Source organism: Trichomycterus rosablanca, chromosome 18 (assembly GCF_030014385.1).
Source record: "Trichomycterus rosablanca isolate fTriRos1 chromosome 18, fTriRos1.hap1, whole genome shotgun sequence".
Lineage (NCBI taxonomy): Eukaryota > Metazoa > Chordata > Actinopteri > Siluriformes > Trichomycteridae > Trichomycterus > Trichomycterus rosablanca.
The window spans coordinates 23,772,611-23,791,291 of record NC_086005.1 but is presented as its reverse complement, the minus strand read 5'-3'; the positions used below and the strand labels follow the sequence as shown (position 1 = coordinate 23,791,291).

General features: G+C 38.2%; 2 protein-coding genes across 2 annotated transcripts; both read right to left on the bottom strand.

The window, feature by feature from the left end:
* Nucleotides 1-211: 211 nt before the first annotated feature.
* Nucleotides 212-10,596, bottom strand: LOC134332203 (myotonin-protein kinase). Its single transcript, XM_063013752.1, has 13 exons — nt 10,513-10,596; nt 10,299-10,394; nt 9,691-9,839; nt 9,516-9,609; nt 8,466-8,663; nt 8,052-8,300; nt 7,861-7,940; nt 7,110-7,200; nt 6,168-6,313; nt 4,664-4,761; nt 3,387-3,448; nt 2,431-2,505; nt 212-2,344 (listed from the first exon to the last, which is right to left on the bottom strand). Exons 1-13 carry the CDS (start codon nt 10,579-10,581, stop codon nt 2,243-2,245), a joined length of 1,509 nt encoding a protein of 502 aa, XP_062869822.1. The 5' UTR covers nt 10,582-10,596; the 3' UTR covers nt 212-2,242.
* A 61-nt stretch (nt 10,597-10,657) lies between these two features.
* LOC134332938 (myotonin-protein kinase-like) lies at nt 10,658-18,019 on the bottom strand. The gene is made up of 2 exons (XM_063014773.1): nt 17,724-18,019; nt 10,658-10,761 (listed from the first exon to the last, which is right to left on the bottom strand). Exons 1-2 carry the CDS (start codon nt 17,923-17,925, stop codon nt 10,658-10,660), a joined length of 306 nt encoding a protein of 101 aa, XP_062870843.1. The 5' UTR covers nt 17,926-18,019.
* Nucleotides 18,020-18,681: the final 662 nt, after the last annotated feature.

Genomic DNA, 18,681 nt, shown 5'->3' with positions numbered 1-18,681 from the left:
AACCTGTTATTTTGGCTGTATGTTTGGGATTTTTTTGTCTTGTTGAAGCATTCAGGTTTAAATTAGTGACTCCAAAATGCCCTAGAAAATCAAATAAAATTAAAATAATGTAGTGTATTGCAGCATTAACATTTGAAAAGAATTCATATCATAATCCTTCCACTTCCATACTACTTTGTGGGTTTGCTGGCATTTTGGTGACAGCTCCCCTGTGCCGATCAAGCCTATTTCCCAATTGTAAAACCAGAACAACGTTCAGCATTGTTCATTTAAAATGTTCTTTACCTCAAAGTAAAATTAACAACTAACTTTTTGTGGAAAAATCTTGTAGCAAATCTTTATTAATAAAACATAACTCATTTGTAACAATTGAATAAAAGTATATTGCTTTTGCAAAGCTACAATCAACAATTATTCACTCCAGCACTAGACAAACTGAATTAGAATTTAAAAGTCCTGTAATAAATACTCACCTAATATTAAAGTTATTGATTGTGCTACTACTTAAGAAAATTAAAATATATTATCATTTTGTACATAGTGCATAAAAACAGCACACCCTGTTCCTGCGGCCTCTCCAGAGTTCAGGCTTATTTAAGTGATAATGGTTATGAACACTGTGCCACACATACGCTTAGATTTAACCAGTTGCTCTCATTTACATTAAAATGAGTTAAGTGCATATGAAAGGAGTATCATAGAAATGATATGAGAGACCATATACCAGTTTCTCAAGTGCAAAATCAAAGTAGCCTTATACAAAAACACGACAAATCTAAAAGAAAATACTGCAGCATTTTTAAACCTGATCAATTTCTATCACATTGATTGAGTTTATCTGATTTACACAGACAATTATTTCCCTTTACTGAGAAAAAATGCTTTATTTAGATCGGAAAAATGTGTTGCAGAGAATAATAATAATAATTAAATCAATTTGTACGCGAACGCCCCCTTGTGGAAGCATCTTGTAAACCACAGTGGGAACAGATTGTAAAGAGATGCATCGTTTGTGTCGCCTGGGTCGCATAAAAATCAAGGACAAAATGTGGGTCGCTTAAAAAAAGTTTAAATAACCCTGATCTAGATTATCCAACATTCGATTTCTCTTTTCATTTTCAGCCACAACTAGGCTTCCATTACTAAGCTTATATAACAAAACATTCATTCATCAGAGATTAAAAAGTGTTTCAGCAGCTGGAGCATGTTTCTAAGTAGACTTTAAGGTCTTTAAATTCATATTAGTGTAATATTTAATAATAGTAGTATACAAGTAGTGTAATAATAGCCAAACATAATAGTCAAATATTCCAGAAACTATGATTTTGTGTTGGTAGCATTAGCATACAGCTAACAAGCTTGCTCAATTGGCTGTACAGTTATTATGGCTCAAGCTTGCTTTAATAAAGATGTAGAATTTATAAAGACTTTCTTTTATTATTTTATTATCATTTGTATGCTGAATGTAATAATTTATTGTCCTGAATATGAATTGAACTGTAATACGGTTGATAAATTTTTTACTGAAAGCAGGATAGGGGGCGCTTTAACCCGTGTTACTTAACCCTAGAACCTATGGGTGAAATGTCATTGACCATTACTTGACCACTGACCAACGATGTCACTTGCTCATATCACTTATATTAACTTATTAGTCTATACTAGAATTGTTACTGCCTCAATTATTATTATATTTATATTATTGTATTCATGTGGCTACTTTTCAGCACTATGTGTTCTTTTAAATTTGATTCAGATTCAATTTGAGTAAATCACAGCAAGACAAAATTACTGATCTATTTTTATAAGCTAGTCAAGAAAACAGGCCATGAGATTTAGAAGGGTGGGAACCCCTACTTTAAACCATTCGACCACTAGAGCTAGCCAGCAACAATCCCATCCCAATCCTGAGTGTGATTTACCGGGTCACATCATTTTCCAACAAGCAAATATCAATGAATTTTCTTACCTGTGCCAAAATATCTTGTAAAGTGTTTTTCTCTCAGCACAGGGAAACTAAAAAATTAAAATCATTGTTTGTGATACTCACGTCAGGTTTAAAACACTGGAGCATTACTTCACCCTTGTACATTCTGTCATTTAACACTCCTGAGCAGTGAATTTCAGCATAGCCGCTTGGATTAAGCTGGCAGTGGGTAAAGAGTTATACATCTGTCTGAGAATGTCAGTTCCCTATGAGGGCACTTCATAAATACTCAGACGTCTTCCTGGACACAGAAGCTTAGGAGAGTTCTGAACAGCATTGGCGCTCCCACATCTGCAGTAATCCACCTGCTGCACACACCAGCAAATATGCTTCACTCCTCACCTGTGGCCATCGCACCTGAGAGACAGAGGACAGGCCATCTATGTTAGAAGGGAAATAAAGTGTAAGCGTGACCCCTAGACATATAATTGCAGTGCACTTACCCTGTGAAAAAGCAGCAGGTGGCGCAGGAGAGGTCGCACTAGTGGGTAATGGCAGGCAGGGGGCAGTGCTGAGCTCTAAAAACATCAGGTCACAAGTTTAGTCATTAAAAGTAGTCATTTTTAAGTTTTGCAGCTTTAAAAACCATTAAGTTGCTGAAAAGTCAGTAGTTGCCTTATTTTCTTTTCAAAAATCTTTTAGAATTCCTACACAGTGATACTCCAGCATTTTTAACCCATCTACTGTATTAGCATATTTAAATAGTACTCGACACATTGCACATTTTATTGTCTTGTGGACTTGATTTTGAGTTGATATAATTACCATTTTACCCATCAGTCTACACTTAATTACATATAATGACACAGTGAACACATGATATTTGAGTTTTATAAAAATGTATTCAAAACCAAAAACTAACTAGGAATTCTCCTAGTTAGAAAAATATTCAGACCATTTCCTGTGACCCTCCAAATTGTGGTCCGATGCATCCTGTTTGCTTTAGTTATTCTTGAGAAATGTCTTGCAGTCCACCTGTCACAATTTGAATTGATTGGACAGTTTGGAAAGGTACACTCCTGGGCCTATAAGGACTCACAGAAATTAAGCCATGAAGTTTAAGGAACTGTCTGTGGATCCTTCTGATTGTAGAAAGTTTGAAAAGACATAGATCAATGTATAGATATGGTTTTGAGTGTTGGCCTTAATAATAAATTAAATGATAAAAGAGTTTGGCAGAATGGTTGGCACCAGACTCACTATGGATGAATAATGAACAGACTGGCCCCTACTACCCTACAATTACAATAATTGTCCATGGTTGTGTGTAATACTGCATGGGTTGGGTTGCAAAATGCTGGAGTATTCCTTAAAATCTAACCATGCTGGCTATTTATTTAAGCTGGTAATACTGGTCTATACACACAGAGGCAGAAAGACATTGGTGATTCAGGCTTACATCCCTAAAAGGCTCCACACAGCAGGCAGGCAGAAAGACAGGCGGCGGGCACAAATACAGCTCTGTGGTCGAATGAGAAAGAGCTGTTAGTGCAGTCCTGTGAAAAAGAAAAACATACAGATATACACACCCCCTTTGCCTGAAGAAGTGTGCAGGCCAGTGAGGCAGACGATGCGGAAAAGGTCATGCGTTACTGTGGGATGGCATGCATGATCGACTTAGAGTAAGAGCATGGTGCCTGGTCACAGGAAAAAAAGCAAATGAACTGTAGGAGTGCAGAGTTTGCGTCTTCATGACTGGCTTGCTGGTGTGAAAGAAGAAGGCAGTGGGAGGTGGTTGAGCACTTTGCTGATCATCAGGCCCGGGTGAGGAACTGCTGAATTGTCTCGGGCGTGTGCTGGTGTAGAATTCGCAGTGGCTTATTCCTAGATGACACATTCATAACTATTCTCTGGGTAAAGGTTTAAACAAGAGGCATTCATAAAAAATGATTTGTGTCTGGAGGTGGTTAGTAAATCTTGATCTGATATCTTTAAGGAACTATTTTTGGTATAAAACAACAGTTACAAAGCAGAAAAATTAAATAACTATTTAAGCTGTGATCGGTTTTGAATCCACTCAGTAACCTCAACATACTAATGTGCTTATTTGATATTTTATTTAAAACATAGTAAGAGTTTTACTTCTGTATCTGAAACAGTGTGTATTATATAATTAAAAAGCCAAACATTAACAATTTACTTACATTTTAAAAACTAAAGTTTTTTATTCGGCAGTTCCTAGGTATAGGCTGTGGATACTCTCTGCCAGAAAGCTTAAAAAGGTAATTTAAGTGCTCAAATGACCCTATCATACATCTGTGCCAAATGCCCAGAATTGCTGTTCACTATTATTTTCCCAATAGACTGCCAGATTTATTTATTTTATTTTATTTTTTTATTTTTTGTAATGGGTCAAAATTGCGACATAGCATATTTATTAAAAAGGATTTTTACTGGCTGGGGTGTCCTAAGCAAATACAAAACAACATAAAGTTTTTATATCTTAAAGAAAATTACTGTTTATAATTTCAATTCACTAGTCAATTTGCTTTAAAGCCCAGGTTTTGACAATTATTCATGTGTAAGAAAAGGGTCACATGACACTCAGAACTTTTTAAGGCTCTATATGTAGGGCTTATATATGCTTCTCACAAACATGTTAAAAAAAACTACGAACATAATAAAATAAGATTTTTCCTCTTTGGCCTGTGTAAAACCAACAGCTTTGTTTCTTGCCTTTCTCCCGCTGGACGTTTAGTCTTTGGATCTCGTCATGCAGCGTCCGTACCTCTTGCTCCAGTTCTCTGTTGTGCTGCTCGGCCTCTGACAGTCGCCTGGCAGAACAAGAGTATTAATGAGAGATTTATTACAAATGAGGGCTATTACAAATGCAAACAAATTACACAAAATATTTGTCTTTCATATTGTTTACAATCTACCGTACTGTAAAAAGATTCAGGGAATCCGGAGAAATCTTAGTCCGTGAAACAGTGTTAAATGTGCTTTACCTTTGAGCCGTCAGATGGCATTGCATGGGAAACCATCATGCTACAGTGATAAATATAGCCACATATGCTAACGACTACTTCGGAAAATCATTATAACTTAACACAGTCTACCGCTGCATTCAAAAATGCAATCTTTAAAAAAACGCAAACTTTATCTGTCTGTTTCACTGCTTGGTCTTTGACAGTCGCCTGGCAGAACAAGAGTATTAATAAGAGATTTAGTGGGCTATTACAACAAACTGACCACTAGACCAGTAGGGCAAGCACTGCAACAGTGCGAAAAATAATTTGGAATTACAAAAGCAAGGCAATTAGGTCACATGGGCTAATCATAGTCCGTCCACAGTTGATCTGGTTTAAATGAAAGTACATGCAGTAGCAGTGAAGCAGAGTAAAGCGATTATGAACGTGGGGTTGAAAAGTAGAATAAGGAAGTGTAAGAGAAGTGCAACTAGGGAACAGGGAGGGAGGGGGTGCCGGAGGGGATTCCTCATAACTGATGCAATTATGACCTCTGCTGGCTGATTGATGGCGCCTGCACAGGCGAGGGATCAGGGTGCGTCTCTCCATGCACAAAGCTGATCCACATGTGAACCCGCCTCGTCCAGGTAAAATGATGCAGTAGGCTACTGCGTGTGTGTTAGTCACGGGTCTCCTCAGTCAGAATGGAGGTCAACATCAGTGGAAAGGAAGCGTAATGCAATAGGCTAATTGGATATGACTAGATTGGGAGGAAAATTTGGTGGAAAATGCAAAAAGAAAATTGTAAGAAGGTTTTGCCTGAGAAAAATAGGGGATTCATTCTGGTTTGACTAGTGGAGGAATACAGTGAGAGTCAGGTTGTTTTCTTCCTTAAAATGTCAAATATGAGGGTTTATATGTACAGCAACAGGACCATGCACCTAGTAGTGTGGTGGGATCTATTAATAAAAAGTACAAAGGATAAGGGGCAGGAAGGTGGTGGAATGCAGAGGCAGCAACAACACAACACATCCAGCTGATCAGAAGGTAGGAATGTGGGGCAGTAAGGCTGTGGGGAAAGTTGGGCAAATAGACACAAGAAGCATTTGTGCAACAGTAGGGTGAGTAGAAGAGTGGGGTTAGTGCAATGTATAGCAGCGCAAAGGAATTATAATATCAAACCACGTTAAACGGTGGCAGTAAAGTGGTAAGGCAGATATGCAGGTGCAGCAACAGGGATGATGGAAAAGGAAGCGTGGCAGGTAGTTTACCTCTGTAGTTCTTGAATTTGTAAACTGCTCTGGTTGGTTTCAGATGTGAGTGACTGCTCTACAATGCTGTGTTCAAGTGCCAGTGGGAGCTCTCTCTGTGTTGCCATCTCCTCCAACAGATGTTCCTGGAGATGCCAGCCTTGACTCTGAAATGTTAAGAAGTGTAATGAATAATATCAACTAAATCACTAAAAAGCTCAGATTTAAACGCCACAAGCAAAACTCCAAAAGAAGTAGCATTTTTTTGTAACGAGCATCATCAGTCCCAACATTTTTTGAGTGTGTTGCAGGCATCAATTTCTAGTTTTTTATATTTACAAAATGTAATTAAGTGAAGGAATTTTAGAGAAAGAACAAATCACAGATTCTTGTTTTTATTGCATTTACAAAATGTCACAACATTTTTGAAATGAGGTTTGTAAATGTTATCTGTTCTTTCTAGTAAAAATGAAAATAAAAAATGCTGAGGAATTCTTTTGTTGGTCTCTGATCTTCACTTATAAGGAAAGTACTTGTAACTTGATATATTTAAGCATTTGTTTAGTAAGCAGGACCTGCCGAAACCTTTTAGCTTAGCTCAAATTTTTGTCATTTGAGAAGATGGTTGGCAAGCTTGAACATTGTACACCTGTCTTTCACAGAATGCCACAATAGGACTGAAAAAATGCTGGTCAGAAACGTTTGTGCTTGTATACTTTTTATTACAATATAATAAAGCAAGGCCTGGCATGCAATGTGTCTACAGTTCAGGTTTTGTGGTTTTAGGGTTTAAATGATTTAGTGTGGTTTTATCAGTATCGCATTTTGCCTCAGGCTTTAGGAAAATACAGCATGTTCCTGATGAGATGATTATGGAAATCGAGACTGTAGTCCAACTAATTTAAGTGTGATCACTCACACTCATGTTAGCCAAGAAGCTGTCATTGTGGTTGGGTTGCATACCAGTTTCTCCTGCTGGTATAAATGATCTTGGACCTGCTGCAGGTCAATCTCCATCATGATGTCCTGGCTGCGGTCCACAGCACCCGTTTCTCTGTAATGAGAGTTTACTGCTTTAATGGGCTGAAAGCAGCTGAGTGGAAAAAGCTTCAAACTATTGTATTGTTTTGTTGGGATCCATATTAACTGTTGTCTGTGCAACAGCTGTTTGTCCTGTAGACCCCATGAATGTAACACATAATAAAGTTTACTGCTACAAAATACTTTACATAGCTAACCAATCATCAGGTCTATTCTTCCATCTGGAAAGACTTTATAGATTGATACATAACTGCAGGATTTACTTCATTTGTTAAAAGAATATGGTTAATTCCTAACTATAAGCGTCTCTCAGTCTCTCAGACACGACCAATTACTACTCCTCCCACCCTCATCGTTTCCAACCAAAAAAAGTGCAGAAACGTTTTGAAAATCCCTCGCATAATTGTAGCACAAACTGTTTCTCTGCAGATACCAGATGGTCGGCAGTTCTTTCAGTGGGTTGTATTGGGAAGCTCTTTCAAGCAAACAGGTTTACTGTACAGGCTAAAATGATCTGCTACCATGAAAATGGTAGACTACCCAAAAGTCTTTTGGCTACTAACAAATGACATGTTGTCTGGGGACCAATTATATTCAAAAGGGCGTGGCTCCAATACACACCAACGTTCCAATATATTATCAATAATGATTATTTTCATATAAATATTCCCACCTGGTGGCTGTGTATGAGTATCCGACAAAGGCTAGATGAATTCCTGTGGGAGCTCTGTCAATAACATCACTTAGAGTTTCCTACAAAAAAACACACACACTCATGATTACAATATTTATTATGTCCTTATTATTATCTCAGTTATTTAATTATGAATCTAAACATGAGAACATTTGTAAATTTATATCTACTGTTTCACTGAGACAGTCATCCAGCACATCAAAGTTGGAGGTGTCTGTGGCGTTGGAGACTTCTGGCTGATAAGGTGCAGGTAAACGGTGCAGGGCGCTCCAGTCGAGTCCCCTAAAGAAAGCATGACTTCTAAAATCTGCAGAGCCATTTGAGCCGAGCCTTTCACTCCTGTCACATAGCAGAGACGTGATCAGGGCCCGTACTTCTTCTGAAATCTCCACAGCGGCTGGAGGGAAGTCAAAATAGTCCTATAGATACAAAATATGTGTAAAAATTATACTTAATAACCAGCCTTTTAAACTCACAAGTGTTGTCTTATTATTTAATTTTTAGAAATACTGCTAGCAACATAGGAAACTGAAATACAGAACTGTGCATTGCAAGTTTATTTCTATCCAGTACGCAGATCATACCTGAAAGTGGATTATTTTGGCATATGTTTCAGACAGTGACTCTGCGTAGAAAGGCGTGGTCCCAAGCAGCATCTCGTATGCACATACCCCGAGAGCCCACCAGTCACATTCGGTACCATAACCTCCTCCCCCCTCCACTGCACGCAAGATCTCAGGAGACAGGTAGTCTGGAGTACCGACTGCCAACGAGAAGTGAACCTGGACACATACACATATAGATACACTCTAACTTTTTGTCTGATCAGGGTTGCAGTGGGCTTTAGCATACCCAGAAACACAGGGTTGTAAAATCCAGTTAGTTTCTTGGAAAATTAGCTTATTGGTGGAAGTAACCAGGTGTCCACTTAAAATGTCCTGGTACTTCATGTGTCCTAACATGAGTTCCAGAGTCTTTGAAGACAATCAGCCCAAAACATCACAGATCATCAGAATTAATAATGGAGATGAGGTTTTCTGTACAGCCATTCAAAAGGATGGTTATAAAAGAAATGCTCTAAGATTAATTGCTCTGTATTTTCCAATCTCCCAATCTGATCAAGCATAAAAGATGACAGTGATGTTATGCTGGTAAAGTTTATGTTTATAAAGTTTATAAAGTTATGCTGGTATATTTAAAGTTTTTCATTTTCTTAGAATAAATTAACTGTAATTAAATAATTGCTGATTAATTACTGTGGTGACAAATGTTTAAAAATGGTATCTAAATAAAATACATATATGCTAGGTCATAGCAGCCTTTGTAATGCCTGTCGGGTAAAAGTCTGTGACCTTACCATGCCGTCATCCCCGGGTGGGGCGGTCCGGGTCCTTTCTGTGTGGAGTTTGCATGTTCTCCGCGTGTCTGCGTGGGTTTACTCCGGGGGCTCCGGTTTCCTCCCACAGTCCAAAAACATGCAAATGAGGTAAACTGGAGATACTAAACTGTCCAAGACTGTGTTCGATATAACCTTGTGAACTGATGAACCTTGTGTGAAGATAAACTACCGTTCCTGTCATGAATGTAACCAAAGGTGTAAAACATGACGTTAAAATCCTAATAAACAAACAAACCATGCCGTCATCCTGCAGCCTCAAACAGGAACCAAAATCCCCCAAACGCACGTGACCATCTGCCGTTAGCAGGATGTTATCAGGCTTCACATCTCTACAAAAAAGATCCCAAATCTAAATATTATAAACAGTATTTTGTAAATTAGAGGTTAATTTGAACACACAAGAAATCTACCTGTGCACGTAGCCCAGTCTGTGGACAGAGTCGATGGCCATTACCATCTCGGCCAAGTAAAATTTAGCCATATCTTCTGGAATACGGTCCCCAAACTTAGTAAGCAAAGTCAGCAGGTCTCCACCAACATAGTAATCCATTGCTAGGTACTAAAACAGATACAAATAAAGAGGCAGAGGGTGTAACATTGCAAGAAAGATTGGTTAATGGAATGCTGCAAAGATAGTTGTCCATCCAACTAAAAATAATTTTCTGTAAAAATGTCCTCACCTTGTCATTATGAGGAATTAAGTGTAAATTGGTGGCAATTAAATCAATATAAAAAAGAAATTCCCATCACCATAAAGTTAAGAAAAACTTTAAAGTTACTCTAAATTACCTCTGCCAATTTCTGATTAAATGTATTTGGGCAGTTGTGGACTAGTAATCAAACAGTTCTGGACTGGTAATGGACTAATGGACTAATTCTGACATTTCTGGACTAGCATTCGAAAGGTCACTGGTTCAAGCCCCACTAGTTCCAGGTTGCCACTGTTGGATCCTTGAGCAAGGCCCTAAACCTTAATTGCTTGGACAGTATACTGTCACAGTTGTATGCTAAAACATACCAGATAATTATCATCCTGAAAGGCATAATGCAGCTCAGTTATCCAGCGCCGATCTCCTTTCAGCAAAACTTCTCTTTCCTCCTGATAGCATGCTGTCTACATGTATGCAGAGAGATTATATTACAAAAGAAAGAATGTGTCAAGAATCATAAAATAGTATCTCAAAAATAATCACACATAAGTGTATTATAAATGGATATGTAAAGGGTTTTACCTCTCCACGCTTCAGCATGTCCCATTTGTTCATGATCTTCAGTGCATAGACCTGCTGAGTGCTGCGCATTCTAGCCACTGCTACCTGTAACCATGTAATATAATATATAACCATATAATATATAATAATAATAAAGTAAAAGGCTTCAGATGCTTACCTCACTAAAGGTACCTCGACCAATCACCTTCAAGATGTTAAAATCATCTCGCTTCAAGCGAGTCTTCTTTACCTGTCTCACCAGGGGCTCCGCTGTGATTAAGAGAAATCATAAAGTCAGTTGTGATTGGTTGTAAGCATGTTTTCTATGTTGTTGTACTGGTTAACTATGCTGGCATAGGGTAGAAAAGCTAGAGTAAAAAAGAGCACCAGATTTGTTAGGATGATGTACATTTATTAACAACTCTACCCACAGATCTTTGCCTTGGGGCCAGAGACTACTGCACTGTGCTAAACTAACTGAGAACAGTTCTGAGAAAAATGTATAATATCTCTGCTCTGCTACCGGCAGTCTGGGCGCCTACAATGATTGGCCGTCCGTCGGGTTGGATGTCGGAGTGGATTCCTCATAACTAATGCAAGTACGACCTCTGCTGACTGATCAATAGCAGCTGTACAATCGAGGGATTATGGGGATCAGTGCGTGACTTTCCATGCGTGAGACTATGCCCCATACAAACATGACAAGGTGAAAAGATGCAGTCGGCTACTGCACACGTGTCAGAGGGGACGTGTGTTAGTCACAGCTCTCCTCAGTCAGGAGTGGAAGTCAGCAGCAGAGAGAAGATGAAATGCAATCGGGTAATGGAATATGACTAGATCGGGAGGAAACTTTGGGAAAAATGCCAAAAAAATGCCAGCAGTGGTTGCCAGAGCACACAGGGGAATTCAGTATAACCATTTTGGGAAAGTGAAAATAGAAAGAAAAAACATTCTCACAAAATCCATTAATTACTTTTGCTTTATTTATAACTATTATTATTATTAGAATTTTTGTTATTGTCACAATTAAAAATTTTAATGCTACTATTATTCCTGTTGTTCAAGTAATGTTTACTTTTATCATCGAGGAGGCCTAAAATAGGTTAGCTTATGCAGAAACAGTCTCAAAAATTTATCACACAGACAAAACTATTTCTCCTTAGGAGAGAATAGTTCAGAAATAGACGATGCTAAGAATAGATTGTCGCTGCGTATACTGTTTTAAGGCAAGAATTTCCAGGCTCTCACACACACATACACATATAAAGAGAGGAATTTTCAAGAGAGCAAGACAACAAAGTAAACTGTTTTAGTGGAAAGAAGTTTCCAGAAGTGTTTCTCCACATCCCAAACACATCTCAGAAATAACCGGAGCAGAAAATAAGTCTGACCCCGGATCTACCCCTATAAGCATCTCTTGTACTGTATACATTAGGTGTGTTAGTCTGTGAGTTAAAAGTCGACCACAAGAACACTCGTTTTGAACAAGTTCTCCTTAAATTGTAACTCTTAATGAAATAGGAACAAATAGCAAATTAAAGAATAGTATTCTACCCTAATTAAACATTTGCAATTTGGGTTCTGTTTTCATTTTTACAGATGTGTGAGGATTGTAGTGTGAAAGTGACAGATCTGTGTAATCAAGTGATAAACTGATGAAGCTGCGTCCAGCCCCATTACTTTTTTTTTTTTTCAAAAAATAAAAACACTTTTATACTCAGAAAAGCTCATTTTACTATTTCTCAGCACCCCGAGATATAATACAAGTTTAAAAGTGAAACAGGAGGAAAATCCAGCTAAACATTGATGTATGTGGAGCTTTCAGAGTGAATTTGACGGTTATTCCACACAGATGCAGATTCGTCTCAAATTCGCACTTTGATGACGTTTTATTGCACCACTCAAGCCAAGCGCTGAACAAAGCGACAGTCACACACACGTCTAGTTTAAGGGTACAAATTTCTCAACGAAGGGCGTCGAGTTTCAAAGATTTCAATTTTGGGGGACGTCAAGTTACAAGGTATCACTGTACACTAGAAGTCGTGCTACAGCGCTTTGCTTGGTTGAAGTCAGTACTGTAACTAGGCAACTTTATTTTTTATACAGTATGATGTAAACTTGCTTTTATATTTTGCATCGTCATGCACAATGCATATCCCAATTATGCCTCATAGACAGGTGATTCCGTTTCCAACTTAAGAATTTCCTGATAGAAACTTGGTTTAAACAGGTTATCAACAGCATGTTATTTGGATCCTGATGCAGTTCCAGGCTACATGTTTGTGCATACACATATAAATGCTGTATTTGATTCCCACTTTCTTGATACAGCTTTCTAGAGTATACAGGCTGTTAAAGCTTGGGGGGTCAGGTCAGGTCAGGTATCCACATATATTTGGCCATATAATGGGGGTGCGTTTTTGTTTAGACAGTCCATGAAATAGAGAAACTATGGAAAGCTTTTAACATTCCACCTCTCTCCCAGCCTTTGTAAGCAAACATGACTTCATTAACTGCTGACTGAATACCTAACTGTACTCTGTACTTTGAACTTTGTAGAATGTGCTAATGCATGTTTCATAATGCTTATCTTTAATCATTCAACTTTAACAGGAAACACAAGTCTAAAGAAACTGGAAGATACACTCTTAATTTACCTCTGCAGTGTAAAAGTGACAGATCTGTGTTATCGAGTGTTAAAAGTGATGAAGCTGTGTGACGAAACGAATTATATTTGGTAATTATATTAATAAAGAACTAGAAAACCTTGAGAGACCCAGAGATCATGCAAAGCACTCAGAAACACGACATATAAGCAATGTAATACTGTCATTTTAACAGCAGCAAGTAGAAAGTAGAAACTTAAGTAGAAACTTAAGGTTAATTTAGTATAAACACTACAGACTTAGCTGAACCGTTAACGTACAGTTTAAAACCATTTTAAAGCCATTTTATGCAGTACAGTGTAACTGACAGTGAAAATTCATTTTGTCTGGCTAAAGATTACATAAATAAAAACCATATCCTAGAAACTGGGAGACAATATTAGTAAACATTGTCAGAAAAAACAAAAAATAAACTGTAATATTTAAAAGAATCATTATTTAACTAAGTGTGCTAGGTGTAATATCTTAATCTGTGGTATAAAACTCATTATGTTTATATGGCTTTTGCATTTTATTTCTTAATTTATAATAAAATGTAGTCTGTTTGATATTCAAGCTATGATAATCTACAAACACATCCATGGCTAAACCTGGTAACACAAACAATATTTAACAAACCTTGAGGCTTCCACCACCATGCTTTATAGTTGACATAAAAGTTTTGTTAATGTTACACTAGACATTTCTGACATTTTGCCTGATCTGCTTCCAGCATACTGTCTCAGAAACATTGTGAAACATCAAGATTGTTATGGAAACAAGATATAAAGAACAGATCTAAGACCAGAACCCATTTTATGAGGGATAAGAGATAAGAAATTAAGGTCATTTTAAGTGTAAACAACTTTTTTTTTCTATGGAATTTACTCCTGGCCTGAGGTAACAAAGGGTACAAAGGTCATAAAACAAAAGGTCAGTATTGGACTGGACCAATAAAAGTGTTAACACATGCTGAACCCTGCCCCTCTCCACAAAAGATGCTGTTTACCTTTCAGCACTGATCTCTATCATTTATCTGACACCCATCCTACCGACCCCATCCGCTCAATTCTCACATGGAGTGCACCGACACGTTCAGGATGCTGATGTTAGGACCCCGGTGAACCTGTGGAAAGAGTGAATCTCTCCACTCCCTTCCTCTTGATTTACACTTCCCCTCTTCCATGGAACTGAGCCATGTAGCCTGCTAACCACAAATGGAAACATAGCTATAAAGAGATTGACAATGAATTCCTCATTCTGTTTTTCTCCTTGCTCGTCATCTGTCTGTCATAACTCGCCTCACCTAACTCACCTAACTTGTTTATTAGACAATATAAGCAACTACCTGAGGCTTAAGTATTTTATTACCCATTTCAGTGTTGGCTAATAAATAAAAAATTTTTTTTAACTTATTCATTCATTTATCTTATTCAAAGATCAAACTTTTAACTAGGGGCAATTTAAAGAACTCGTTGGGAGGAAACTGTAGTTTTTTGGAACTTTGAAACTTATACAGACTCTGAAAGAACACACCAAACTCCTTAAATACATTGACAAGCAACAAGGATTGCAACACAGGTTTCCAGGACACGTTTTTGGGCGGGAGTTACCAGCTGTGCCAACATGTCCATCAATATTATTAGTAGTAATAGTGGGTTGTTTTTTTAAAATATTTTATCTGTGTATGAATTTAAAACATGAATGTTGAACCTTTGGGGCAGTAGAATAGAAAAGAAAAATAAGACAAGGTACAGTAAAAATAAGACAAGGTACAGTAAGTTCAAAAAACTGAATTATATGTTTAGTGGAACATTTATTATATTTGGCGCCAATGGCTTTATTTTATAAAATCTGGGGGTATTAGGATAGTTTTTTTTAAATAGACTATATTATTTATTATTCATTTTATTTAGTATTATTTTTGTTATACTGTGTATAATATTATATTATTTTTTATTTTATTATTATTTATTTGTTTTTTATTTATTATTATTATTATTTATTTTATTTAGTATTATTTTTATTATACTATGTATAATATTATATTAGTTTTTTATTTTATTATTATTTATTTATTTATACAGCAATTCAAAAAGTAGCTGAATATTTATCATCACCATCATCTGATCATTCTGTATTTTTTTTTAAAGTTCAGATTTTTATCTGTATTTTTAAACTTTGTATCTTTATATATTATCTCTTCATTCTAATATTATGTTAATTGTTTTAGTTATTGTTTAGTTATTGTACATTTCTTACTATTTACAATACATTCAAATATGTTTCTAATTAAAATTCTGACATCAGGGATTTTATTAGCATTTTTGGACATATCTTGGGGGCCCATTTTATCTTGCAGAGGACCCTACAGACCTAAGCTGGCACTGCCCAGTTAATGCCACACACACACAAGTTACTAAAAGCTTTAATGACTGATTGTTTGCTGGCAGCTGCCTATGTGGTAGCTGGAGATTCAATTGTAACCAAAACTAAAATAACCCAGCCTGTGCTGGGAATTTGCTCTGCGCTGGATGCCAGTGCCTACTGGTGTTCCAGCACCTGTTAAATACCAAGAAATTTAGTCGTTCTGGCATTGTGCCACCTTTCATACATGCATTTACATACACACGCATCAACCTTTATGATCATGTGAAGCGTATTGTAATGGAACTTATTTTTACTGTGTATGTAACATGCCCAGGTGAGAGAGGATGGTGGAGTCTGTTTTTGTACCAGTTTGTTCCCGTGCGTGTTGATTCTGGCTCTATTCACTGCTTCTGCCTCATGAAGTCATCAAGTCACAGCCAGCAGACCTTGTATAGAGTCACCAAACCAGTGTGTGTGTGTGTGTGTGTGTGTGTGTGTGTGTGTGTGTGTGTGAGGGTGTGGATTGGGTGTTTATGGCTGTGAAGTGCACGTGTGGATGTTCCAGAACAGCCGATGTTGTTGGTACTTGACTCCCCAGTGTTCTTGTTTTGATTAGTAATTTTATGTCTGATCTTTAGAAATAAATCCATATACATGTGTTTTGTTTTGTTAGTTTTTATGAACTTTTCAGGATTTGCACTACAGTAATGGGATGCCACCTATGCAACAATCAGTTTGTGAAATTTCTTCCCTCCTAGATATAGAACGATCAACTGTGAGTTGCATTATTGAAAAGTGGCGGCATTTAGAAACCACAGCAACTCCAAACCATGTAAAATTACAGAGCGAGGTCATTGAGTGCTGAGGTGCCTAGTGAATAAAAGTAGCCAAAGCTCTGCTGACTCAAAAACTGTTCAGGAACTTAATGGCATGGTTTTCCATTAGGTTACATCACCAAGCATAATGCCAAGCGTTAGATGGTGTAAAGCATGTTGCCACTGGACTCTGAAGGTCTGTGGAGTAATGAATCACTCTCCTCTATCTGGCAGTCTGATGAACAAGTACAGGTTTAGTCTTGGTGTTGTGCCAGCTGTAAAGTTTGGTGGAGGAGGGATAATTCTTTGGGGTTGTTTTTCAGGACTTGGCCTAGGTCCCTTCGTTCCAGCAAAAGGAAATCTTAATGCGTTAGCATACCTAGACAATTTTGAACAATTGCATGCTTCCAACTTTGTAGGAACAGTTTGAGGAAGGCCCTTTTGTGTTCCAGAATGGCTGTGCCCTAGTGCACAAAGCAAGGTCCATAAAGGCATCTTTGGGTGAGCTTGGTGTGTAAGAACTTGACTGACCCACATAGACTACTGCAAGTAATGTCAGTCATATCAAACACCTTTGGAATGAACTGGCCCAAATGCTCTTCTCGATGAATGGGCAGAAATTCCCAAAAACGCACCCCAAAATCTGGTAAAATGCCTTCCCAGAAGAATGGAGGCTGTTCGAGCTGCAAAAGGGGATCAACTTCATATTAATGGATGTCATAACATTTACATTTATGGCATTTAGCAGACGCTTTTATCCAAAGCGACTAACAGTTGTGACAATACACTGTCTAAGCAATTGAGGGTTAAGGGCCTTGCTCAAGGGCCCAACAGTGACAACCTGGCAGTGGGGGGGGGGCTTGAACTGGCAACCTTCTGATTACCAGACCAGTACCTTAACCACTTAACCTTAACCACTTAACCACTAGGCTACAACTTCAATAAAAGCTCTATTAGGTGTTATGTGTAAGTGTCCCGATACTTTTGTCCATATAGTGTATGTACATAGTGTTAATCATTTAATTTCAGTGTTATACATGGCTTTTTTTTAGCTTCATATTCTTTTAAAATAAAAAGTTTGGGGGCAGTTTTTTTATTTTATTTTGGTACATTAAGATACTTTGTATTAAATATTAGAAATGTTACAATCCACTCACACAAACCCCCAAAAGGTATGCAATGCCCCCATCCCTGTGGTTTTAAAACACATGGTATCTCTGGCACACTCTCACCCACATGACCACATCGACTCAGAACAGAATTTCCTTTCACGACCTTGTGTTCATATTTACCTCCAAGCTGCACCCTGCCTGAGCCCGCTGGAGCCAAACGCATTGTTACCAAGTAACTAAACACACAAACACACACACACACACACACAGATTGAGGGAGCAGTACTGACCCCACTGCAGAAAGCGGCTGATGTATTTATCCCTCGCCGTGTCCGAGGACTGGAATTCCTGGTAGACTCCAACCAACAGGTCAAGCAGCGTCTGCAGTCCCACTGGACTGGATTGGGCTGAGATCCCCATCGTTAGACCGGGCTCCTTCATTAGCTTCTCTCTAGGTGCAGGGGCCTCTCGGGGCCCGGGGCCCATTGACATGGTGGCGCTGCACTGCACAGGTCTGTGTTTAGAAGCAAATCTGCTTCATAGCTTTAAATAAAGGACGGTCCCTACTCACCCCCTTTTCAAAAATCTGTACCAACCTCAAAACATAATGCACATACTTTAGCACACTTACAGCAGAGCCGGTGCTTGAGGCACCCTGCAGTTCCAAGTATGTCAGCCTCTCAAGTTTTAATGTCCCTCACAAATCAGTTAGTCTGCTCCCTCTTCCTCTCGCTCTCTCTCTCTTTTGCAAGCTCTCTCTTGCGTTTGCTTTCTCACTCTTGCACTGTATCTGTTGTTGCTTTATTCCTCTCCCCCGGTGTCTGTGCATTTGTCAGGCATGCATTGATTCCAGCCACGGCTCAATCCCTTTTTTGGTGTGTGTCTCCCTTCCCCGGTTTACACTGCGTCCCCTTTCTCTCTTGCCTCTTTCTCCCTCGCTCTCTCTCACACACACACACTCTGTGAGTGTTGCTGTCTCTTCTCTAATTCTCTCTCAGGTACTGCAAATCTAATGCACCACAGCTACTTATTATTTTCTTCCTCATTTGCCTGAGTTCCTCTTCTGAATGATCACACACACCGTTTCACGCCTGCTTCCTGGTTTCTGCATACCACACCTTTATTGCCTAAAAAAAAGTATTGCTTACTAATCCTAATACATGCCTCCCTCATTTTCATCCCTTTTCATCACTTGTTCATGACAGTCCTCAGCCTCTATTCATGATTGTCGCCGCAGGCTCCTAAGTG

Coding starts and splice junctions, on each gene's coding strand:
- LOC134332938 (XM_063014773.1), bottom strand. CDS start 17,925: ATGTCAATGGGCCCCGGGCCCCGAGAGGCCCCTGCACCTAGAGAGAAG. Junction 10,762..17,723: donor CAGCCGCTTTCTGCAGTGGG/GTCAGTACTGCT, acceptor TCTTAATCACAG/CGGAGCCCCTGGTGAGACAG.
- LOC134332203 (XM_063013752.1), bottom strand. CDS start 10,581: ATGCGCAGCACTCAGCAGGTCTATGCACTGAAGATCATGAACAAATGG. Junction 10,395..10,512: donor ACATGCTGAAGCGTGGAGAG/GTAAAACCCTTT, acceptor GCATACATGTAG/ACAGCATGCTATCAGGAGGA. Junction 7,941..8,051: donor ATGACTGTCTCAGTGAAACA/GTAGATATAAAT, acceptor GTTTTTTTGTAG/GAAACTCTAAGTGATGTTAT.